Source organism: Oncorhynchus tshawytscha, linkage group LG12 (genome assembly GCF_018296145.1).
Source record: "Oncorhynchus tshawytscha isolate Ot180627B linkage group LG12, Otsh_v2.0, whole genome shotgun sequence".
NCBI classification, from domain to species: domain Eukaryota; kingdom Metazoa; phylum Chordata; class Actinopteri; order Salmoniformes; family Salmonidae; genus Oncorhynchus; species Oncorhynchus tshawytscha.
In genome coordinates, this window is record NC_056440.1 from 69,638,004 (window position 1) to 69,664,558 (window position 26,555).

The window sequence follows — 26,555 nt, forward strand, 5'->3', positions numbered from 1 at the left end:
TAAACATCTATATTAACAGGGGGCAACCATAAACATCTATATTAACAAGGGGCAACCATAAACATCTATATTAACAGGGGGCAACCATAAACATCTATATTAACAGGGAGCAACCATAAACATCTATATTAACAGGAGGTAACCATAAACATCTATATTAACAGGGGGTAACCATAAACATCTATATTAACAGGGGGCAACCTATATTAACAGGGGGCAACCATAAACATCTATATTAACAGGGGGCAACCATAAACATCTATATTAACAGGGGGCAACCATAAACATCTATATTAACAGGGGGCAACCATAAACATCTATATTAACAGGGGGCAACCATAAACATCTATATTAACAGGGGGCAACCATAAACATCTATATTAACAGGGGGTAACCATAAACATCTATATTAACAGGGGGCAACCATAAACATCTATATTAACAGGGGGGGCAACCATAAACATCTATATTAACAGGGAGCAACCATAAACATCTATATTAACAGGGGGCAACCATAAACATCTATATTAACAGGGAGCAACCATAAACATCTATATTAACAGGGGGCAACCATAAACATCTATATTAACAGGGGGTAACCATAAACATCTATATTAACAGGGGGCAACCATAAACATCTATATTAACAGGGGGTAACCATACACATCTATATTAACAGGGGGCAACCATAAACATCTATGTTAACAGGGGGCAACCGTAAACATCTATATTAACAGGGGTAACCGTAAACATCTATATTAACAGGGGGCAACCGTAAACATCTATATTAACAGGGGTAACCATAAACATCTATATTAACAGGGGTAACCATAAACATCTATATTAACAGGGGGTAACCATAAACATCTATATTAACAGGGGGCAACCATAAACATCTATATTAACAAGGGGGCAACCATAAACATCTATATTAACAGGGGCAACCATAAACATCTATATTAACAGGGGGCAACCATAAACATCTATATTAACAGGGGGCAACCATAAACATCTATATTAACAGGGGCAACCATAAACATCTATATTAACAGGGGGCAACCATAAACATCTATATTAACAGGGGCAACCATAAACATCTATATTAACAGGGGGCAACCATAAACATCTATATTAACAGGGGGTAACCATAAACATCTATATTAACAGGGGGCAACCATAAACATCTATATTAACAGGGGACAACCATAAACATCTATATTAACAAGGGGGCAACCATAAACATCTATATTAACAAGGGGCAACCATAAACATCTATATTAACAGGGGGCAACCATAAACATCTATATTAACAGGGGGCAACCATAAACATCTATATTAACAGGGGGTAACCATAAACATCTATATTAACAGGGGGCAACCATAAACATCTATATTAACAGGGGGCAACCATAAACATCTATATTAACAGGGGGCAACCATAAACATCTATATTAACAGGGGGCAACCATAAACATCTATATTAACAGGGGGCAACCATAAACATCTATATTAACAGGGGGCAACCATAAACATCTATATTAACAGGGGGCAACCATAAACATCTATATTAACAGGGGGCAACCATAAACATCTATGTTAACAGGGGCAACAGTAAACATCTATATTAACAGGGGGTAACCGTAAACATCTATATTAACAGGGGGCAACCGTAAACATCTATATTAACAGGGGGTAACCATAAACATCTATATTAACAGGGGGTAACCATAAACATCTATATTAACAAGGGGTAACCAAAAACATCTATATTAACAGGGGTAACCATAAACATCTATATTAACAGGGGGCAACCATAAACATCTATATTAACAAGGGGCAACCATAAAAATATATATTAACAGGGGGCAACCATAAACATCTATATTAACAGGGGGCAACCATAAACATCTATATTAACAGGGGGCAACCAACCATCTATATTAACAGGGGGCAACCATAAACATCTATATTAACAGGGGACAACCATAAACATCTATATTAACAAGGGGGCAACCATAAACATCTATATTAACAAGGGGCAACCATAAACATCTATATTAACAGGGGGCAACCATAAACATCTATATTAACAGGGGGCAACCATAAACATCTATATTAACAGGAGGTAACCATAAACATCTATATTAACAGGGGGTAACCATAAACATCTATATTAACAGGGGGCAACCATAAACATCTATATTAACAGGGGGCAACCATAAACATCTATATTAACAGGGGGCAACCATAAACATCTATATTAACAGGGGGCAACCATAAACATCTATATTAACAGGGGGCAACCATAAACATCTATATTAACAGGGGGCAACCATAAACATCTATATTAACAGGGGGCAACCATAAACATCTATATTAACAGGGGGCAACCATAAACATCTATATTAACAGGGGGCAACCATAAACATCTATATTAACAGGGGTAACCATAAACATCTATATTAACAGGGGCAACCATAAACATCTATATTAACAGGGGTAACCATAAACATCTATATTAACAGGGGTAACCATAAACATCTATATTAACAGGGGGCAACCATAAACATCTATATTAACAAGGGGCAACCATAAACATCTATATTAACAGGGGGCAACCATAAACATCTATATTAACAAGGGGCAACCATAAACATCTATATTAACAGGGGGCAACCATAAACATCTATATTAACAGGGGGCAACCATAAACATCTATATTAACAGGGGGCAACCATAAACATCTATATTAACAGGGGGTAACCATAAACATCTATATTAACAGGGGGCATAAAACCATAAACATCTATATTAACAGGGGGCAACCATAAACATCTATATTAACAGGGGGCAACCATAAACATCTATATTAACAGGGGGCAACCATAAACATCTATATTAACAGGGGCAACCATAAACATCTATATTAACAGGGGGCAACCATAAACATCTATATTAACAGGGGGGGTAACCATAAACATCTATATTAACAGGGGCAACCATAAACATCTATATTAACAGGGGGTAACCATAAACATCTATATTAACAGGGGCAACCATAAACATCTATATTAACAGGGGACAACCATAAACATCTATATTAACAAGGGGGCAACCATAAACATCTATATTAACAAGGGGCAACCATAAACATCTATATTAACAGGGGGCAACCATAAACATCTATATTAACAGGGGCAACCATAAACATCTATATTAACAGGAGGTAACCATAAACATCTATATTAACAGGGGGTAACCATAAACATCTATATTAACAGGGGGCAACCATAAACATCTATATTAACAGGGGGCAACCATAAACATCTATATTAACAGGGGGCAACCATAAACATCTATATTAACAGGGGGCAACCATAAACATCTATGTTAACAGGGGGCAACCATAAACATCTATATTAACAGGGGGTAACCGTAAACATCTATATTAACAGGGGGCAACCGTAAACATCTATATTAACAGGGGGTAACCATAAACATCTATATTAACAGGGGGTAACCATAAACATCTATATTAACAGGGGGCAACCATAAACATCTATATTAACAAGGGGCAACCATAAACATCTATATTAACAGGGGGTAACCATAAACATCTATATTAACAGGGGGCAACCATAAACATCTATATTAACAGGGGGCAACCATAAACATCTATATTAACAGGGGGTAACCATAAACATCTATATTAACAAGGGGCAACCATAAACATCTATATTAACAGGGGGCAACCATAAACATCTATATTAACAGGGGGCAACCATAAACATCTATATTAACAGGGGGTAACCATAAACATCTATATTAACAGGGGGCAACCATAAACATCTATATTAACAGGGGGTAACCATAAACATCTATATTAACAGGGGGCAACCATAAACATCTATATTAACAGGGGACAACCATAAACATCTATATTAACAGGGGGTAACCATAAACATCTATATTAACAGGGGGCAACCATAAACATCTATATTAACAGGGGTAACCATAAACATCTATATTAACAGGGGGCAACCATAAACATCTATATTAACAGGGGACAACCATAAACATCTATATTAACAAGGGGGCAACCATAAACATCTATATTAACAAGGGGCAACCATAAACATCTATATTAACAGGGGCAACCATAAACATCTATATTAACAGGGGGCAACCATAAACATCTATATTAACAGGAGGTAACCATAAACATCTATATTAACAGGGGGCAACCATAAACATCTATATTAACAGGGGGCAACCATAAACATCTATATTAACAGGGGGCAACCATAAACATCTATATTAACAGGGGGCAACCATAAACATCTATATTAACAGGGGGCAACCATAAACATCTATATTAACAGGGGGCAACCATAAACATCTATATTAACAGGGGGCAACCATAAACATCTATATTAACAGGGGGTAACCATAAACATCTATATTAACAGGGGGCAACCATAAACATCTATATTAACAGGGGGCAACCATAAACATCTATATTAACAGGGAGCAACCATAAACATCTATATTAACAGGGGGCAACCATAAACATCTATATTAACAGCGAGCAACCATAAACATCTATATTAACAGGGGGCAACCATAAACATCTATATTAACAGGGGGTAACCATAAACATCTATATTAACAGGAGGTAACCATAAACATCTATATTAACAGGGGGTAACCATAAACATCTATATTAACAGGGGGCAACCATAAACATCTATATTAACAGGGGGCAACCATAAACATCTATATTAACAGGGGGCAACCATAAACATCTATATTAACAGGGGGCAACCATAAACATCTATATTAACAGGGGGCAACCATAAACATCTATATTAACAGGGGGCAACCATAAACATCTATGTTAACAGGGGGCAACCATAAACATCTATGTTAACAGGGGGCAACCATAAACATCTATATTAACAGGGGGCAACCGTAAACATCTATATTAACAGGGGGTAACCATAAACATCTATATTAACAGGGGGTAACCATAAACATCTATATTAACAAGGGGTAACCAAAAACATCTATATTAACAGGGGTAACCATAAACATCTATATTAACAGGGGTCAACCATAAACATCTATATTAACAAGGGGCAACCATAAACATATATATTAACAGGGGGCAACCATAAACATCTATATTAACAGGAGGCAACCATAAACATCTATATTAACAGGGGGCAACCATAAACATCTATATTAACAGGGAGCAACCATAAACATCTATATTAACAGGAGGCAACCATAAACATCTATATTAACAGGGGGCAACCATAAACATCTATATTAACAGGGGGTAACCATAAACATCTGTATTAACAGGGGGCAACCATAAACATCTATATTAACAGGGGGTAACCATAAACATCTATATTAACAGGGAGCAACCATAAACATCTATATTAACAGGAGGCAACCATAAACATCTATATTAACAGGGGGCAACCATAAACATCTATATTAACAGGGGGCAACCATAAACATCTATATTAACAGGGAGCAACCATAAACATCTATATTAACAGGAGGCAACCATAAACATCTATATTAACAGGAGGCAACCATAAACATCTATATTAACAGGGAGCAACCATAAACATCTATATTAACAGGGGGCAACCATAAACATCTATATTAACAGGGAGCAACCATAAACATCTATATTAACAGGAGGCAACCATAAACATCTATATTAACAGGAGGCAACCATAAACATCTATATTAACAGGGAGCAACCATAAACATCTATATTAACAGGGGGCAACCATAAACATCTATATTAACAGGGAGCAACCATAAACATCTATATTAACAGGGGGCAACCATAAACATCTATATTAACAGGGAGCAACCATAAACATCTATATTAACAGGGGGTAACCATAAACATCTATATTAACAGGGGGCAACACAAGTGTAGACTACACTGTGCCATTTTATTTAGAACAGGGTCATTGGCTAGTGTTAATCCATGTACATGTTTTCGATAATTACTTGTTCCTGCTTAACTTTTAGTAGTTCATTATCATTCCTACCAAAGAGTTGGAACAGGAATCCAGAGCATTGATGAGAGTATGAATTACTCTGAATGATCTATTGGCTGGGAGAGAGAGAGTGTTGCTATGTGACAGATAGAGAGAGACAGACAGAGAGAGAGATAGAGAGAGACAGACAGAGAGAGAGTCAGGCAGATGACAGGATGAAAACTCATGGCTTTAGCTGAGAGTGTAGCCTGTAGTCATCCAACTTATATTGGTGAAATGCTGCCCCCATGTGCTGGCTGTCCATAACACTCAGTAAGACTCTTTCTCTCTTCTCCTCCCTACCTGAAGAGGTGCACAGAACCAGCGTTTTGTACCTGAAAGAACCGCCTCCGGGATCGTTCAGCTTGTTTTTCTGATTTCCAGAGCCCTTAACAGCAAAACCCACAGGACTTTTGCCTGCTTGGAATGTGGCTCCCTTGCTGACAGTGCCTGGGGGGAGAAAACACACACACACACACACACACACACACACACACACACACACACACACACACACACACACACACACACACAGAGAGTAATATTATTATGAGCTGTCCCCCGTATTGTCATCAAACCTGCTCCTGTCTGAAGACTTTCTTTAACCATCTCTGTCACACTGGGGAGAGAAGAGGGAGACCAGGGGAGACAGAGGAGCAGCATCACAACGTAGGCAGCTCTCCCCAGGTTTGTATAGACTACATCATTCTGTCAATATCACTGCGCTTCACCGGTTCTCCTTACACTCCAAAACTGCATCCTGCTTGAAGACACGTTTTTTGTAGAGGCACAAGGACTGCCAGAGTGAATTTAAACTTGATTTTAACAGGCATGTTCCTAGCCAAGAGGCACAAAGTATTTTTAGAAACTTTTCCCACATTCCAATTTCTGGACATAAAACAACCTACAGATCTTTCACTGCAGGCAATCTGAGGAAGGGGCAAATCGAATTTGTATGCACCTCTGATCACACACATGCACATGCACACACACACACAAATACACACACCTGAGAGCACACCACACTCTTTGGGGACCAGTGTGGTATTTAGGAGATGTTTTAGGGCTTGCTTCAGTGTGTTCAGTCAGTGTTTGTGAATCAGTGTGAGATGGCAGCAGTGTAAATGTTTGATGAAAGGATGGGGTACAGCAGGATAGGAAACACCTGTTCTCAGCTCTCCTATCTGTCTGGTGTGAGATAAGGATTATCTGTAGTACCATAGGAAATATGTTACAAGGAATGGAGATATGCTATAGTCACCTTGTGTTCTTAATGGTGTGATCAACATGGGCATCCTGACCTGGCAACCAGAGGTTCCCGCTTGCTTGATACCCTGGGGGGAGAGAGAGAGAGAGAGAGAGAGAGAGAGAGAGTGAAGAAGAAGAATAATGGTAAATACAATTTAGACAGTTGACCCCATCAATGACAAGCAGGTCGTGTGACATTTAAATGGATTGATCCCGATTAATTTTGACATGAAAAAAGGTATCTCTGTACGGGGAGGGAGGAATGGACCAGTGTGTGTGTATCGCATAAAACAACGGGAGGAGGAAGAGGAGGAACAGCAGAGTGAAAAAGTAAAGACAGAGGAGAAGGAAGTGGAGGAGAGGGAAGTGGAGGAGAGGAGAGGGAAGTGGAGGAGAGGAGAGGGAAGTGGAGGAGAGGAGAGGGAAGTGGAGGAGAGGGAAGTGGAGGAGAGGAGAGGGAAGTGGAGGAGAGGGAAGTGGAGGAGAGGAGAGGGAAGTGGAGGAGACGGAAGTGGAGGAGAGGAGAGGGAAGTGGGGGAGAGGGAAGTGGAGGAGAGGAGAGGGAAGTGGAGGAGAGGAGAGTGGAGGAGAGGGAAGTGGAGGAGAGGGAAGTGGAGCAGAGGAGAGGAAGTGGAGGAGAGGGAAGGAAGTGGAGGAGAGGAGGAGAGGGAAGTGGAGGAGAGGAGGGAAGTGGAGGAGAGGGAAGTGGAGGAGAGGGAAGTGGAGGAGAGGGAAGGAGAGGGAAATGGAGGAGAGGAGAGGGAAGTGGAGGAGAGGAGAGGGAAGTGGAGGAGAGGGAAGTGGAGGAGAGGGAAATGGAGGAGAGGGAAGTGGAGGAGAGGGAAGTGGGGAGAGGGAAGTGGGGGAGAGGGAAGTGGAGGAGAGGGAAGTGGAGGAGAGGGAAGTGGGGGAGAGGGAAGTGGGGGGAGAGGAGAGGGAAGTGGAGGAGATGGAAGTGGAGGAGAGGAGAGGGAAGTGGAGGAGAGGAGAGGGAAGTGGAGGAGAGGGAAGTGGAGGAGAGGAGAGGGAAGTGGAGGAGAGGGAAGTGGAGGAGAGGGAAGTGGAGGAGAGGGAAGTGGAAGAGAGGGAAGTGGAGGAGAGGAGAGGGAAGTGGAGGAGAGGAGAGGAAAGTGGAAGAGAGGAGAGGGAAGTGGAGGAGAGGAGAGGGAAGTGGAGGAGAGGAGAAGAAAAGAGAAGAGGAGAGGAGAGGGGGGCTGCTTCTGCGCTAATAGAGCCACTTCCTTCCTAGCATGCAGCCTAGCTGTGGGACAGGCCTGAGGCCCAGCCATCCATTCACACCAGTTTGCTTCTCGCTGCATATTTTTTAGCCTTGTTTTCCATTCCCTGACACATGCTATATTACTGTTCAAGGGTTGAAAAAGATAGAGGCCATTTCTCCCAGAGATCCCCTGCAGGGCCTCAAAGAGGAAAATACATTCAGGAGACAGAATAGAGAAGGTAGCACCTCTGGCAAACCCACAACACAGTTTGAGAAAATCACAAGTAAGTTCCAGAATCGAAAAGTGGTGACATTTTTGGAGTTGTTTTAGGAGCACACTATAAAGAACATACAGGGTTCCCTGGTTCCAAAACCTGAACCAAGTGTTAGCTTCAGACTGGTGTTATACCAGGAGCTACAGTCTAGTAATTACAACTGCTTTGAATGTCAGACCATTGGTGATTGAGTTGACACAGGATCAGTCCAGCCAATAGTCTGGTGGGAGAGCAGAGCTCTGTGTTTGTTTGTTTGTGTTTGTGTGTGTGGGGGGGGTGGCAGAGCAGAGTCAGAGTCCGTCTCCTCTCCTCTGTGACAGTGCTCCACTACAGTAACTGCTGTACAGCTGCAGCCACACACAGCAGCTCTCAAACTGACCCAGCTATGACCTAGTTACCTCCCCTCACCCACGACCCTCCCAACCAGCAGCAGAAGATGGGTGGTGCGGAGGGCACCACCACCCAGCCCTGTGCCTCAGCCCAGGCTACCCTGCCAGTCTGTCCTCAGGGAGGGGTTGTCCCCGCCAGCATCGGATGCCAGCGGGCTCTGACCTTGGGTAGTCTCCATGGAGGCCTCTCCTCTGTGAGCCAGCACTGCGCTCCATTGACTCACATGTGTATACACACACACCGCTGGGCACAGGCATAGCCATACACACACACACACACACAAACACACACACCTAATGTACACACACACACCAAACGTACACACACATACACACACAACAAACGTACACACACACAGGCCCCATGGGAGTGCACTGATCCAGCCCCGTGGCCAGCTGCCTTGGCTAAGCCTCTGTATGGTCTGTGGTGTGCTGGCCTAGCCTGTCAGTGAAGCTGTTCCCCACTGGACCACATCCAGCTCTGTCTCAGTCTCTGAGCACTGGGAGACACATCTCTACTACTGGGGCCTGGGGAACCTTACTCATTACTCCTTTGGTGCTTAGGTATATACCAAGACAAATGACCTTGGATTTAGTGAAGATGCAATCAAAACTCTGGAAATCTAGAACAAACACTTATTTACCCCACTGATAAGTAAGTATCAGAGTATTACAGTATCATCAACCTTAACAACAGAACTGAGGCCAAAACATGTTCTATTAGTTCTAATACTTCCACAGGGAGTCATAACCAGGGGTCATCTATGTTTGGGCCAGTGGACTGTATGACTGTGGCTGATCTCTGTGACTGGAAGTGTGAGTGTAGAGACAGCTATGACTGTGAGTGTACTGTACCTACCAGGGCAGCTGTGTGTCCCTGGGCCCCGACACTGGCCCCCGTGGTGCTGACGCTGTTGGGGAGGCGGCCGCGGACAGCTGGGACGGCCATGATGGCAGAGCTGGTGCCTGTGGTGGGGGTGGCTTTGGCCTGCGGCAGAGGCTGGATCAGGGAATGCTGAATGTTGAGCAGAGACAGCCGCAGGGCCGGGAGGCTTTTCTGTTGACGGGCAGATCACACACAACAGGGGTATTAACATACCGTACATAGTAGAAACAAGCCATTCAATGTTTTTTATATATTCTAAATTAGCAAATGTGCAAATTATTATTACATTGTTGTACAAATATAGATATCATTACAACAAATAAAATAAAATGACGTGTATTATACTTTGACATGTATGTTCAATGGACAAGTGCTCATCAATTAGCCAAACATTTGGGACAAACACTCCAGCAGTAGACCTGAAAAATGTTTGGTCTGTGGCATATTTTGATGTAAACGTCCTAACATTGCATGACAACATGACTGTGTTTGTGGCTGGCTGGCTCTGCTCTGCTCAGGGAGGGAAGGCTGGGTGGCAGTGGCATGATGTGACACTCATCACGAATGGCTGTAGAGGCCTGCTGGCTACTGGCACAGACAGCTGCAGGGGCCACTGTCACACACAGTCTGAAGTCAGGCCAGGGGAGCGGCCCCTGCCCGGTTCCCATGTGCTGGCCTCTCCACTGCCACTCTGGCTGTTTTACGTTCTCCACCTTTGTCCTGAAGGTTACACTTGCACACTTTCTTACATTGATTTTACAATGGTAGAAACTCCCAATGCTTTTACATCCATGACGAGGAGTGTCCAAATGTATCCTGAGTAGATACAGTACAAACCTTGAGGAAGGGGACCAGGTAGGGCTGAGGAGACGACTTGAGCTCTGACTGCAGTCTGTTGGTGAACTCCTCAGGCTCAATCTTAGCATCCTGTGAGCAGGAGAAGAGAGGGAGGTTTATTAACCCCGTCAGCTCCTTGTTATGTGATGTGACACACTTGTACAACAGAGAGCAGAGCATGTGATTGAGGCGATGTGCAATGTGATTTCTGAGCACATTGAGATGAGGTGAAATCACCTCAACGACGGTGTTCATATTGATTTACATTTTAACATCCCCCTGGGAAACATCTCATTAACAACGCTGAATAAATAATGTCCTAAACAACAGCATCACTCTGGATCATGTTAGAGTTTAATGATGCCATCTACAGATGAAGAAATAAATTACATCACACAACCTGTCAATGTCAGAAATATTCTTCCTCCACTTTTAGAAAAAAGGGTTCCAAAATAGTTATTTGGCTCCCCATAGGAGAACCCTTTTTGGTTCCAGGTAGAAGACTTTTTGGTTCCAGGTATAATTATTTTGGGTTCCATGTATAACCTCTGTGTACAGGGCTCTACCTAGAATCAAAAGGGTTCTACCTGGAACCAAAAATCATTCTTCAAAGGGTTCTCTTATGTGAACAAAGAACCCTTTTCGGTTCTATATAGTACCTTTTTTTCTAAGAGTGTAGGGCAAAGAAAGTAGCATTCCATGTTTCTCTGTTGATAACACAGTAATGTAGAGATAATGTAGAAACAATGTAATGATGTGGTAATGTAGAGGTAAAATAATGAGTTACGTTAGTGAGACTCACCAGTAGATCCTGGACCAGTGACTTGACATTTTTGGAGGTCTCAGGTGACGGAGAGTTGTGGGAAGCCAGCTTTATCAGGGTGGCCAAGAAGTTCTTACACTTCTTCACATTCTCCTGCATCTCCTAGGAAATGGCAAAATAAGCATGTAAAGATATGATTTTATCAATAGATATGTAGGACACTATCGTTTAGTGTTTGGGGATCGGAGAGGACACCGGGGAAGATTGTGTTAGTGTATGTACATGTGTTTGTGTGTGAGGCTCTGCCACTATGCCCAGCTGTGTGGGGTCATGGCCATGGTGGTGACACAGCCAGCCAGCTGGCAGCTGTGACAGCACTGGGGGTTGAGGAGCCTAGCCAGCCCAGAGGAGGCCGGCAGACTGGAGCAGAGCAGAGTGCAGACCTGGGAGATGACAGAGGCTCCTGGGGCTACAGGGGCGCTGGTCTGCTGGGGCAGGGCTGGCTGCGAGGCGGCTTGGGCCCCAGCCTGGACCTGGGCCTGGGGGGCCATCACCACGGGGGCCTGTTGGGGAGCCGTCACTGCCACGACCGGCGCCATGGGGCCCTTCTGGAAGAGCAAGGAGCAGACAGAGAGATAAACAGGACGTGAAGGGAGCTTCCAGCAAGGCCACAGAGAACAGGAGGGAAACAGCATGGCGCTCCTGTCACATCGGGTGTCCTGACTTCTGTGGACATTGCTGAACAGAGAGGAGGGGAGGAGAGGGGACTGGGGGACATTCAAGCAAAAGAGCTCCTCCTAATAATGATGTACCTGACTAGAAAACCTTAAACATACCAGTAATCCCCCACCTGTGTCCCCCCACTGGTCTTGGACAAAACTATGTAAAGTGCAAGCTATACACAAATAATTTAATTTTGAATGAATATATCATTGAATAATTTTTTCTCTATTCTGTTAAAAGGGTCAAATGGGATGCCCCCAGATTAGATAAACTTCTAGGTTTGTGTTGGTAAAAAGGTGAGGAGGAGGAGGAAGAGGAGAAGGAAGAAGAGGAACAGGATGGAGGGATGGGTAGAAGAGGAGGGTCTGACAGGGATGGAAGGATGGAGAGATGGCAAGTTCTGTAGTGGAGAGTCTGCTCACAGAAGGTGGCGCAGGGGAGGAGGAGATCTGGAGGACAGGGCTAGGAGTGGGAGACAGCACCATCTTGGCCTGGACAGGAGGAGGACATGGCCGAATAGCCTGAGAGGTCACAGGAGACTGCAGAAAATAAACAGAGAGAAAGAAAAAGAGACAGGGTCAGTGCAGGAGAGACAGGGTCAGTGCAGGAGAGACAGGGTCAGTGCAGGAGAGACAGGGTCAGTGCAGGAGAGACAGGGTCAGTGCAGGAGAGACAGGGTCAGTGCAGGAGAGACAGGGTCAGTGCAGGAGAGACAGGGTCAGTGCAGGAGAGACAGGGTCAGTGCAGGAGAGACAGGGTCAGTGCAGGAGAGACAGGGTCAGTGCAGGAGAGACAGGGTCAGTGCAGGAGAGACAGGGTCAGTGCAGGAGAGACAGGGTCAGTGCAGGAGAGACAGGGTCAGTGCAGGAGAGACAGGGTCAGTGCAGGAGAGACAGGGTCAGTGCAGGAGAGACAGGGTCAGTGCAGGAGAGACAGGGTCAGTGCAGGAGAGACAGGGTCAGTGCAGGAGAGACAGGGTCAGTGCAGGAGAGACAGGGTCAGTGCAGGAGAGACAGGGTCAGTACAGGAGGGGCAGGTGAGACAGGGTCAGAGGTGGGGGGATGAAGAAGGAGAGAGAGGATGACAGAGAGAGGGGACAGAGAGAAAACACAAAAGCAATGTGCCTTCAAGATGAGGAGAAGGAGAAGTGCAACATGCCCTGAAGACGTGGAGAAGAAAGGTCATTATAGTGGGAAGTGACAGTAAATCACTGTGGATCCACAGGATGAAACAGAGAGGATCTGATCCAGAGATGAACAGAAGAGAAAACACTGTGATGCTGATGCCGAGGTACAGTAATACTATTCAATGGGAAGGACTAAATAAGTTCCTTTAATAGAATGAAGGTCAATAGAATGAAGGTCAACTAATATGAATGAATCAGTGTCCTTTGCATGCTAATGTGCAAACTTGTTTTTTGCCATATCGGTATGAAATATCTGTTAATGTTTCAGCCAAGAATCAATCCTATATTGGTACATCCCTACAATGTGTAATGACTCATCACTGCACAGTCCTTTACTGGACAATCCAGATTATTGTACCCACTGTCAGGACAGAAGCCTCTCTTCATAGCACCAGGGAAGACAGTGAGAGGGAGGCTGGGCACTAAGTAACACAGTACCAGGCTGGTAGGAGGGCTGTGGCTGGACAACAACTAACACAGTACCATGCTGGTAGGAGGGCTGTGCACTAAGTAACACAGTACCATGCTGGTAGGAGGGCTGTGCACTAAGTAACACAGTACCATGCTGGTAGGAGGGCTGTGGCTGGGCAGTAAGTAACACAGTACTATGCTGGTAGGAGGGCTGGGCACTATGTAACACAGTACCATGCTGGTAGGATGGCTGGGGCTGGGCACTAAGTAACACAGTACCATGCTGGTAGGAGGGCTGGGTTTGGGCACGAAGTAACACAGTACCATGCTGGTAGGAGGGCTGGGTTTGGGCACTAAGTAACACAGTACCATGCTGGTAGGAGGGCTGGGAACTATGTAACACAGTACCATGCTGGTAGGATGGCTGGGGCTGGGCACTAAATAACACAGTACCATGCTGGTAGGAGGGCTGTGGCTGGGCACTAAGTTACACAGTACCATGCTGGTAGGAGGGCTGGGCACTATGTAACACAGTACCATGCTGGTAGGAGGGCTGGGGCTGGGCACTAAATAACACAGTACCATGCTGGTAGGATGGCTGGGGCTGGGCACTAAGTAACACAGTACCATGCTGGTAGGAGGGCTGGGTTTGGGCACGAAGTAACACAGTACCATGCTGGTAGGAGGGCTGTGGCTGGGCACTAAGTAACACAGTACCATGCTGGTAGGAGAGCTGGGTTTGGGCACTAAGTAACACAGTACCATGCTGGAAGGAGGGCTGTGGCTGGGCACTAAGTAACACAGTACCATGCTGGTAGGAGGGCTGGGTTTGGGCACTAAGTAACACAGCACCATGCTGGTAGGAGGGCTGGGCACTAAGTAACACAGTACCATGCTGGTGGGAGGGCTGTAGCTGGGCACTAAGTAACACAGTGCCATGCTGGTAGGTGGGCTGGGCACGAAGTAACACAGTACCATGCTGGTAGGAGGGCTGGGTTTGGGCACGAAGTAACACAGTACCATGCTGGTAGGAGGGCTGGGTTTGGGCACTAAGTAACACAGTGCCATGCTGGTAGGTGGGCTGGGCACGAAGTAACACAGTACCATGCTGGTAGGAGGGCTGGGTTTGGGCACTAAGTAACACAGTACCATGCTGGTGGGAGGGCTGTGGCTGGGCACTAAGTAACATAGTACCATGCTGGTAGGAGGGCTGTGGCTGGGCACTAAGTAACACAGTACCATGCTGGTAGGATGGCTGGGCACTAAGTAACACAGTACCATGCTGGTAGGAGGGCTGGTTTGAGCACTAAGTAACACAGTACCATGCTGGTAGGAGGGCTGTGGCTGGGCACTAAGTAACACAGTACCATGCTGGTAGGAGGGCTGTGGCTGGGCACTAAGTAACACAGTACCATGCTGGTAGGAGGGCTGTGGCTGGGCACTAAGTAACACAGTACCATGCTGGTAGGAAGGCTGGGCACTAAGTAACACAGTACCATGCTGGTAGGAGAGCTGTGGCTGGGCACTAAGTAACACAGTACCATGCTGGTAGGATGGCTGGGCACTAAGTAACACAGTACCATGCTGGTAGGAGGGCTGGGTTTGAGCACTAAGTAACACAGTACCATGCTGGTAGGAGGGCTGTGGCTGGGCACTAAGTAACACAGTACCATGCTGGTAGAAGGGCTGTGGCTGGGCACTAAGTAACACAGTACCATGCTGGTAGGAAGGCTGGGCACTAAGTAACACAGTACCATGCTGGTAGGAGGGCTGTGGCAGCACTAAGTAACACAGTACCATGCTGGTAGGAGGGCTGTGGCTGGGCACTAAGTAACACAGTACCATGCTGGTAGGAGGGCTGGGCACTAAGTAACACAGTACCATGCTGGTAGGAGGGCTGGGCACTAAGTAACACAGTACCATGCTGGTAGAAGGGCTGTGGCTGGGCACTAAGTAACACAGTACCATGCTGGTATGAGGGCTGTGGCTGGGCACTAAGTAACACAGTACCATGCTGGTAGGAGGGCTGGGCACTAAGTAACACAGTACCATGCTGGTAGGAGGGCTGGGAACTAAGTAACACAGTACCATCCTGGTAGGAGGGCTGGGCACTAAGTAACACAGTACCATGCTGGTAGGAGGGCTGGGCACTAAGTAACACAGTACCATGCTGGTAGGAGGGCTGGGCACTAAGTAACACAGTACAATGCTGGTAGGAAGGCTGGGCACTAAGTAACACAGTACAATGCTGGTAGGAGGGCTGGGCACTAAGTAACACAGTACCATGCTGGTAGGAGGGCTGTGGCTGGGCACTAAGTAACACAGTACCATGCTGGTAGGAGGGCTGGGCACTAAGTAACACAGTACAATGCTGGTAGGAGGGCTGGGCACTAAGTAACACAGTACCATGCTGGTAGGAGGGCTGTGGCTGGGCACTAAGTAACACAGTACCATGCTGGTAGAAGGGCTATGGCTGGGCACTAAGTAACACAGTACCATGCTGGTAGGAGGGCTGGGCACTAAGTAACACAGTACCATGCTGGTAGGAGGGCTGTGGCTGAGCACTAAGTAACACAGTACCATGCTGGTAGGAGGGCTGGGCACTAAGTAACACAGTACCATGCTGGTGGGAGGGCTGTAGCTGGGCACTAAGTAACACAGTACCATGCTGGTAGGAGGGCTGGGTTTGGGCACGAAGTAACACAGTACCATGCTGGTAGGAGGGCTGGGTTTGGGCACTAAGTAACACAGTGCCATGCTGGTAGGTGGGCTGGGCACAAAGTAACACAGTACCATGCTGGTAGGAGGGCTGGGTTTGGGCACTATGTAACACAGTACCATGCTGGTAGGAGGGCTGGGTTTGGGCACAAAGTAACACAGTACCATGCTGGTAGAAGGGCTGTGGCTGGGCACTAAGTAACACAGTACCATGCTGGTAGGAGGGCTGGGCACTATGTAACACAGTACCATGCTGGTAGGATGGGTGGGGCTGGGCACTAAGTAACACAGTACCATGCTGGTAGGAGGGCTGGGTTTGGGCACTAAGTAACACAGTACCATGCTGGTAGGAGGGCTGGGTTTGGGCACTAAGTAACACAGTACCATGCTGGTAGGAGGGCTGTGGCTGGGCACTAAGTAACACAGTACCATGCTGGTAGGAGGGCTGTGGCTGGGCACTAAGTAACACAGTACCATGCTGGTAGAAGGGCTGTGGCTGGGCACTAAGTAACACAGTACCATGCTGGTAGGAGGGCTGGGCCCTATGTAACACAGTACCATGCTGGTAGGATGGGTGGGGCTGGGCACTAAGTAACACAGTACCATGCTGGTAGGAGGGCTGGGTTTGGGCACTAAGTAACACAGTACCATGCTGGTAGGAGGGCTGGGTTTGGGCACTAAGTAACACAGTACCATGCTGGTAGGAGGGCTGTGGCTGGGCACTAAGTAACACAGTACCATGCTGGTAGGAGGGCTGTGGCTGGGCACTATGTAACACAGTACCATGCTGGTAGGAGGGCTGTGGCTGGGCACTAAGTAACACAGTACCATGCTGGTAGGAGGGCTGCTGGGCACTATAACACAGGCTGGGCACTAAGTAACACAGTACCATGCTGGTAGGAGGGCTGGGCACTAAGTAACACAGTACCATGCTGGTGGGAGGGCTGGGCACTAAGTAACACAGTACCATGCTGGTGGGAGGGCTGTGGCTGGGCACAAAGTAACATAGTACCATGCTGGTAGGAGAGCTGTGGCTGGGCACTAAGTAACACAGTACCATGCTGGTAGGATGGCTGGGCACTAAGTAACACAGTACCATGCTGGTAGGAGGGCTGGGTTTGAGCTCTAAGTAACACAGTACTATGCTGGTAGGAGGGCTGTGGCTGGGCACTAAGTAACACAGTACCATGCTGGTAGGAGGGCTGTGGCTGAGCACTAAGTAACACAGTACCATGCTGGTAGGAGGGCTGTGGCTGGGCACTAAGTAACACAGTACCATGCTGGTAGGAGGGCTGTGGCTGGGCACTAAGTAACACAGTACCATGCTGGTAGGAGGGCTGGGCACTAAGTAACACAGTACAATGCTGGTAGGAGGGCTGGGCACTAAGTAACACAGTACCATGCTGGTAGGAGGGCTGGGCACTAAGTAACACAGTACCATGCTGGTAGGAGGGCTGGGCACTAAGTAACACAGTACCATGCTGGTAGGAGGGCTGGGCACTAAGTAACACAGTACAATGCTGGTAGGAGGGCTGGGCACTAAGTAACACAGTACAATGCTGGTAGGAGGGCTGGGCACTAAGTAACACAGTACCATGCTGGTAGGAGGGCTGTGGCTGGGCACTAAGTAACACAGTACCATGCTGGTAGGAGGGCTGGGCACTAAGTAACACAGTACAATGCTGGTAGGAGGGCTGGGCACTAAGTAACACAGTACCATGCTGGTAGGAGGGCTGTGGCTGGGCACTCAGTAACACAGTACCATGCTGGTAGAAGGGCTGTGGCTGGGCACTAAGTAACACAGTACCATGCTGGTAGGAGGGCTGTGGCTGGGCACTAAGTAACACAGTACCATGCTGGTAGGAGGTCTGGGCACTAAGTAACACAGTACAATGCTGGTAGGAGGGCTGGGCACTAAGTAACACAGTACCATGCTGGTAGGAGGGCTGTGGCTGGGCACTCAGTAACACAGTACCATGCTGGTAGAAGGGCTGTGGCTGGGCACTAAGTAACACAGTACCATGCTGGTAGGATGGCTGGGCACTAAGTAACACAGTACCATGCTGGTAGGAGGGCTGTGGCTGAGCACTAAGTAACACAGTACCATGCTGGTAGGAGGGCTGTGGCTGAGCACTAAGTAACACAGTACCATGCTGGTAGGAGGGCTGGGCACTATGTAACACAGTACCATGCAGGTAGGAGGGCTGGGGCTGTGCACTAAGTAACACAGTACAATGCTGGTAGGAGGGATGGGCACGAAGTAACACAGTACCATGCTGGTAGGAGGGCTGGGTTTGGGCACGAAGTAACACAGTACCATGCTGGTAGGAGGGCTGGGTTTGGGCACTAAGTAACACAGTGCCATGCTGGTAGGTGGGCTGGGCACGAAGTAACACAGTACCATGCTGGTAGGAGGGCTGGGTTTGGGCACTATGTAACACAGTACCATGCTGGTAGGAGGGCTGGGTTTGGGCACTAAGTAACACAGTACTATGCTGGTAGGAGGGCTGGGGCTGGGCATTAAGTAACACAGTACTATGCTGGTAGGAGGGCTGGGCAATAAGTAACACAGTACCATGCTGGTAGGAGGGCTGGGGCTGGGCACTAAGTAACACAGTACCATGCTGGTAGGAGGGCTGTGGCTGGGCACTAAGTAACACAGTACCATGCTGGTAGAAGGGCTGTGGCTGGGCACTAAGTAACACAGTACCATGCTGGTAGGAGGGCTGGGCACTATGTAACACAGTACCATGCTGGTAGGATGGCTGGGGCTGGGCACTAAGTAACACAGTACCATGCTGGTAGGAGGGCTGGGTTTGTGCACTAAGTAACACAGTACCATGCTGGTAGGAGGGCTGTGGCTGAGCACTAAGTAACACAGTACCATGCTGGTAGGAGGGCTGTGGCTGGGCACTAAGTTACACAGTACCATGCTGGTAGGAGGGCTGGGTTTGGGCACTAAGTAACACAGTACCATGCTGGTAGGAGGGCTGCGGCTGGGCACTAAGTAACACAGTACCATGCTGGTAGGAGGGCTGGGCACTAAGTAACACAGTACCATGCTGGTAGGAGGGCTGTGGCAGAGCACTAAGTAACACAGTATCATGCTGGTAGGAGGGCTGGGGCTGGGCACTAAGTAACACAGTACCATGCTGGTAGGAGGGCTGGGGCTGGGCACTAAGTAACACAGTACCATGCTGGTAGGAGGGCTGTGGCTGGGCACTAAGTAACACAGTACCATGCTGGTAGAAGGGCTGTGGCTGGGCACTAAGTAACACAGTACCATGCTGGTAGGATGGCTGGGCACTAAGTAACACAGTACCATGCTGGTAGGAGGGCTGTGGCTGAGCACTAAGTAACACAGACCATGCTGGTAGGAGGGCTGTGGCTGAGCACGAAGTAAAACAGTACCATGCTGGTAGGAGGGCTGGGCACTATGTAACACAGTACCATGCAGGTAGGAGGGCTGGGGCTGTGCACTAAGTAACACAGTACCATGCTGGTAGGAGGGCTGGGTTTGGGCACTAAGTAACACAGTACCATGCTGGTAGGAGGGCTGGGTTTGGGCACTAAGTAACACAGTACCATGCTGGTAGGAGGGCTGTGGCTGGGCACTAAGTAACACAGTACCATGCTGGTAGGAGGGCTGTGGCTGGGCACTAAGTTACACAGTACCATGCTGGTAGGAGGGCTGGGTTTGGGCACTAAGTAACACAGTACCATGCTGGTAGGAGGGCTGTGGCTGGGCACTATGTAACACAGTACCATGCTGGTAGGAGGGCTGTGGCTGGGCACTAAGTAACACAGTACCATGCTGGAAGGAGGTCTGCGGCTGGGCACTAAGTAACACAGTACCATGCTGGTAGGGCTGGGCACTAAGTAACACAGTACCATGCTGGTGGGAGGGCTGTGGCTGGGCACGAAGTAACATAGTACCATGCTGGTAGTAGAGCTGTGGCTGGGCACTAAGTAACACAGTACCATGCTGGTAGGATGGCTGGGCACTAAGTACCACAGTACCATGCTGGTAGGAGGGCTGGGTTTGAGCTCTAAGTAACACAGTACTATGCTGGTAGGAGGGCTGTGGCTGGGCACTAAGTAACACAGTAACATGCTGGTAGGAGGGCTGGGCACTAAGTAACACAGTACCATGCTGGTAGGAGGGCTGTGGCTGAGCACTAAGTAACACAGTACCATGCTGGTAGGAGGGCTGTGGCTGAGCACTAAGTAACACAGTACCATGCTGGTAGGAGGGCTGGGCACTATGTAACACAGTACCATGCTGGTAGGAGGGCTGGGGCTGTGCACTAAGTAACACAGTACAATGCTGGTAGGAGGGATGGGCACTAAGTAACACAGTACCATGCTGGTGGGAGGGCTGTAGCTGGGCACTAAGTAACACAGTGCCATGCTGGTAGGTGGGCTGGGCACGAAGTAACACAGTACCATGCTGGTAGGAGGGCTGGGTTTGGGCACTAAGTAACACAGTACCATGCTGGTAGGAGGGCTGGGTTTGGGCACTAAGTAACACAGTGCCATGCTGGTAGGTGGGCTGGGCACTAAGTAACACAGTACCATGCTGGTAGGAGGGCTGGGTTTGGGCACTAAGTAACACAGTACTATGCTGGTAGGAGGGCTGGGGCTGGGCATTAAGTAACACAGTACTATGCTGGTAGGAGGGCTGGGCAATAAGTAACACAGTACCATGCTGGTAGGAGGGCTGGGGCTGGGCACTAAGTAACACAGTACCATGCTGGTAGGAGGGCTGTGGCTGGGCACTAAGTAACACAGTACCATGCTGGTAGAAGGGCTGTGGCTGGGCACTAAGTAACACAGTACCATGCTGGTAGGAGGGCTGGGCACTATGTAACACAGTACCATGCTGGTAGGAGGGCTGTGGCTGGGCACTAAGTAACACAGTACCATGCTGGTAGGAGGGCTGTGGCTGAGCACTAAGTAACACAGTACCATGCTGGTAGGAGGGCTGTGGCTGAGCACTAAGTAACACAGTACCATGCTGGTAGGAGGGCTGGGCACTATGTAACACAGTACCATGCTGGTAGGAGGGCTGGGGCTGTGCACTAAGTAACACAGTACAATGCTGGTAGGAGGATGGGCACTAAGTAACACAGTACCATGCTGGTGGGAGGGCTGTAGCTGGGCACTAAGTAACACAGTGCCATGCTGGTAGGTGGGCTGGGCACTAAGTAACACAGTACCATGCTGGTAGGAGGGCTGGGTTTGGGCACGAAGTAACACAGTACCATGCTGGTAGGAGGGCTGGGTTTGGGCACTAAGTAACACAGTGCCATGCTGGTAGGTGGGCTGGGCACGAAGTAACACAGTACCATGCTGGTAGGAGGGCTGGGTTTGGGCACTATGTAACACAGTACCATGCTGGTAGGAGGGCTGGGTTTGGGCACTAAGTAACACAGTACTATGCTGGTAGGAGGGCTGGGGCTGGGCATTAAGTAACACAGTACTATGCTGGTAGGAGGGCTGGGCAATAAGTAACACAGTACCATGCTGGTAGGAGGGCTGGGGCTGGGCACTAAGTAACACAGTACCATGCTGGTAGGAGGGCTGTGGCTGGGCACTAAGTAACACAGTACCATGCTGGTAGAAGGGCTGTGGCTGGGCACTAAGTAACACAGTACCATGCTGGTAGGAGGGCTGGGCACTATGTAACACAGTACCATGCTGGTAGGAGGGCTGTGGCTGGGCACTAAGTAACACAGTACCATGCTGGTAGGAGGGCTGTGGCTGGGCACTAAGTAACACAGTACCATGCTGGTAGAAGGGCTGTGGCTGGGCACTAAGTTACACAGTACCATGCTGGTAGGAGGGCTGGGCACTATGTAACACAGTACCATGCTGGTAGGAGGGCTGTGGCTGGGCACTAAGTAACACAGTACCATGCTGGTAGGAGGGCTGTGGCTGGGCACTAAGTTACACAGTACCATGCTGGTAGGAGGGCTGGGTTTGGGCACTAAGTAACACAGTACCATGCTGGTAGGAGGGCTGTGGCTGGGCACTATGTAACACAGTACCATGCTGGTAGGAGGGCTGTGGCTGGGCACTAAGTAACACAGTACCATGCTGGTAGGAGGGCTGCAGCTGGGCACTAAGTAACACAGTACCATGCTGGTAGGAGGGCTGGGCACTAAGTAACACAGTACCATGCTGGTAGGAGGGCTGTGGCAGAGCACTAAGTAACACAGTATCATGCTGGTAGGAGGGCTGGGGCTGGGCACTAAGTAACACAGTACCATGCTGGTAGGAGGGCTGGGGCTGTGCACTAAGTAACACAGTACAATGCTGGTAGGAGGGATGGGCACTAAGTAACACAGTGCCATGCTGGTAGGTGGGCTGGGCACTAAGTAACACAGTACCATGCTGGTGGGAGGGCTGTGGCTGGGCACTAAGTAACACAGTACCATGCTGGTGGGAGGGCTGTGGCTGGGCACTAAGTAACACAGTACCATGCTGGTAGGAGGGCTGTGGCTGGGCACTAAGTAACACAGTACCATGCTGGTAGGATGGCTGGGCACTAAGTAACACAGTACCATGCTGGTAGGAGGGCTGGGTTTGGGCACTAAGTAACACAGTACTATGCTGGTAGGAGGGCTGGGGCTGGGCATTAAGTAACACAGTACTATGCTCGTAGGAGGGCTGTGCACTAAGTAACACAGTACCATGCTGGTAGGAGGGCTGTGGCTGAGCACTAAGTAACACAGTACCATGCTGGTAGGAGGGCTGGGCACTAAGTAACACAGTACCATGCTGGTAGGAGGGCTGGGGCTGGGCACTAAGTAACACAGTACCATGCTGGTAGGAGGGCTGTGGCTGGGCACTAAGTAACACAGTACCATGCTGGTAGAAGGGCTGTGGCTGGGCACTAAGTAACACAGTACCATGCTGGTAGGAGGGCTGGGCACTATGTAACACAGTACCATGCTGGTAGGATGGCTGGGGCTGGGCACTAAGTAACACAGTACCATGCTGGTAGGAGGGCTGCGGCTGGGCACTAAGTAACACAGTACCATGCTGGTAGGAGGGCTGGGCACTAAGTAACACAGTACCATGCTGGTAGGAGGGCTGTGGCTGAGCACTAAGTAACACAGTATTATGCTGGTAGGAAGGCTGGGGCTGGGCACTAAGTAACACAGTACCATCCTGGTAGGAGGGATGGGCACTAAGTAACACAGTACCATGCTGGTGGGCGGGCTGTAGCTGGGCACTAAGTAACACAGTGCCATGCTGGTAGGTGGGCTGGGCACGAAGAAACACAGTACCATGCTGGTAGGAGGGCTGGGTTTGGGCACTAAGTAACACAGCACTATGCTGGTAGGAGGGCTGGGGCTGGGCACTAAGTAACACAGTACCATGCTGGTAGGAGGGCTGGGTTTGGGCACTAAGTAACACAGTACCATGCTGGTAGGAGGGCTGTGACTGGGCACTAAATAACACAGTACCATGCTGGTAGGAGGGCTGGGCACTATGTAACACAGTACCATTCTGGTAGGATGGCTGGGGCTGGGCACTAAGTAACACAGTACCATGCTGGTAGGAGGGCTGGGTTTGGGCACTAAGTAACACAGTACCATGCTGGTAGGAGGGCTGTGACTGGGCACTAAATAACACAGTACCATGCTGGTAGGAGGGCTGTGGCTGGGCACTAAGTAACACAGTACCATGCTGGTAGGAGGGCTGGGTTTGGGCACTAAGTAACACAGTACCATGCTGGTAGGAGGGCTGTGGCTGGGCACTAAGTAACACAGTACCATGCTGGTAGGAGGGCTGGGCACTAAGTAACACAGTACCATGCTGGTAGGAGGGCTGTGGCTGGGCACTAAGTAACACAGTATCATGCTGGTAGGAAGGCTGGGGCTGGGCACTAAGCAACACAGTACCATGCTGGTAGGAGGGCTGGGGCTGTGGTAACACAGTGCCATGCTGGTAGGTGGGCTGGGCATGAAGTAACACAGTACCATGCTGGTAGGAGGGCTGGGTTTGGGCACTAGTAACACAGTACCATGCTGGTAGGAGGGCTGGGGCTGGGCACTAAGTAACACAGTACCATGCTGGTAGGAGGGCTGTGGCTGGGCACTAAGTAACACAGTACCATGCTGGTAGGAGGGCTGGGCACTAAGTAACACAGTACCATGCTGGTAGGAGGGCTGGGCACTATGTAACACAGTACCATGCTGGTAGGATGGCTGGGGCTGGGCACTAAGTAACACAGTACCATGCTGGTAGGAGGGCTGGGTTTGGGCACTAAGTAACACAGTACCATGCTGGTAGGAGGGCTGTGGCTGGGCACTAAGTAACACAGTACCATGCTGGTAGGAGGGCTGTGGCTGGGCACTAAGTAACACAGTACCATGCTGGTAGGAGGGCTGGGCACTATGTAACACAGTACCATGCTGGTAGGATGGCTGGGTTTGGGCACTAGTAACACAGTACCATGCTGGTAGGAGGGCTGTGGCTGGGCACTAAGTAATACATTACCATGCTGGTAGGAGGGCTGGGCACTAAGTAACACAGTACCATGCTGGTAGGAGGGCTGTGGCTGGGCACTAAGTAACACAGTACCATGCTGGTAGGAGGGCTGGGCACTAAGTAACACAGTACCATGCTGGTAGGAGGGCTGTGGCTGAGCACTAAGTAACACAGTACCATGCTGGTAGGAAGGCTGGGGCTGGGCACTAAGTAACACAGTACCATGCTGGTAGGAGGGCTGTGGCTGAGCACTAAGTAACACAGTACCATGCTGGTAGGAGGGCTGTGGCTGAGCACTAAGTAACACAGTACCATGCTGGTAGGAGGGCTGGGCACTATGTAACACAGTACCATGCTGGTAGGAGGGCTGGGGCTGTGCACTAAGTAACACAGTACAATGCTGGTAGGAGGGATGGGCACTAAGTAACACAGTACCATGCTGGTAGGAGGGCTGTAGCTGGGCACTAAGTAACACAGTGCCATGCTGGTAGGTGGGCTGGGCACTAAGTAACACAGTACCATGCTGGTAGGAGGGCTGGGTTTGGGCACTAAGTAACACAGTACCATGCTGGTAGGAAGGCTGGGTTTGGGCACTAAGTAACACAGTGCCATGCTGGTAGGAGGGCTGGGCACTAAGTAACACAGTACCATGCTGGTAGGAGGGCTGGGTTTGGGCACTATGTAACACAGTACCATGCTGGTAGGAGGGCTGGGTTTGGGCACTAAGTAACACAGTACCATGCTGGTAGGAGGGCTGGGGCTGGGCATTAAGTAACACAGTACTATGCTGGTAGGAGGGCTGGGCAATAAGTAACACAGTACCATGCTGGTAGGAGGGCTGGGGCTGGGCACTAAGTAACACAGTACCATGCTGGTAGGAGGGCTGGGTTTGGGCACTAAGTAACACAGTACCATGCTGGTAGGAGGGCTGTGACTGGGCACTAAATAACACAGTACCATGCTGGTAGGAGGGCTGGGCACTATGTAACACAGTACCATGCTGGTAGGATGGCTGGGGCTGGGCACTAAGTAACACAGTACCATGCTGGTAGGAGGGCTGGGTTTGGGCACTAAGTAACACAGTACCATGCTGGTAGGAGGGCTGTGGCTGGGCACTAAATAACACAGTACCATGCTGGTAGGAGGGCTGTGGCTGGGCACTAAGTAACACAGTACCATGCTGGTAGGAGGGCTGGGTTTGGGCACTAAGTAACACAGTACCATGCTGGTAGGAGGGCTGTGGCTGGGCACTAAGTAACACAGTACCATGCTGGTAGGAGGGCTGGGCACTAAGTAACACAGTACCATGCTGGTAGGAGGGCTGTGGCTG

At 48.7% G+C, this 26,555-nt stretch overlaps 1 protein-coding gene across 2 annotated transcripts in view; it reads right to left on the reverse strand.

Annotated features, from left to right (window-relative positions):
* The window catches only part of LOC112249605 (transcription initiation factor TFIID subunit 4), a 70,340-nt gene that overhangs the window by 12,824 nt on the left and 30,961 nt on the right, over positions 1–26,555 (reverse strand). The window contains exons 3-9 of one of the 2 annotated variants that reach the window (XM_042331000.1): positions 12,831–12,947; positions 12,129–12,293; positions 11,725–11,847; positions 10,923–11,012; positions 10,059–10,256; positions 7,330–7,402; positions 6,404–6,518 (exon numbers count right to left, since the gene is read on the reverse strand). In XM_042331000.1, the coding sequence (XP_042186934.1) occupies positions 6,404–6,518; positions 7,330–7,402; positions 10,059–10,256; positions 10,923–11,012; positions 11,725–11,847; positions 12,129–12,293; positions 12,831–12,947 (881 nt within the window). The remainder of the gene's footprint in view (positions 1–6,403; positions 6,519–7,329; positions 7,403–10,058; positions 10,257–10,922; positions 11,013–11,724; positions 11,848–12,128; positions 12,294–12,830; positions 12,948–26,555) is intronic. The other variant, XM_042331001.1, reaches the window with a different exon arrangement.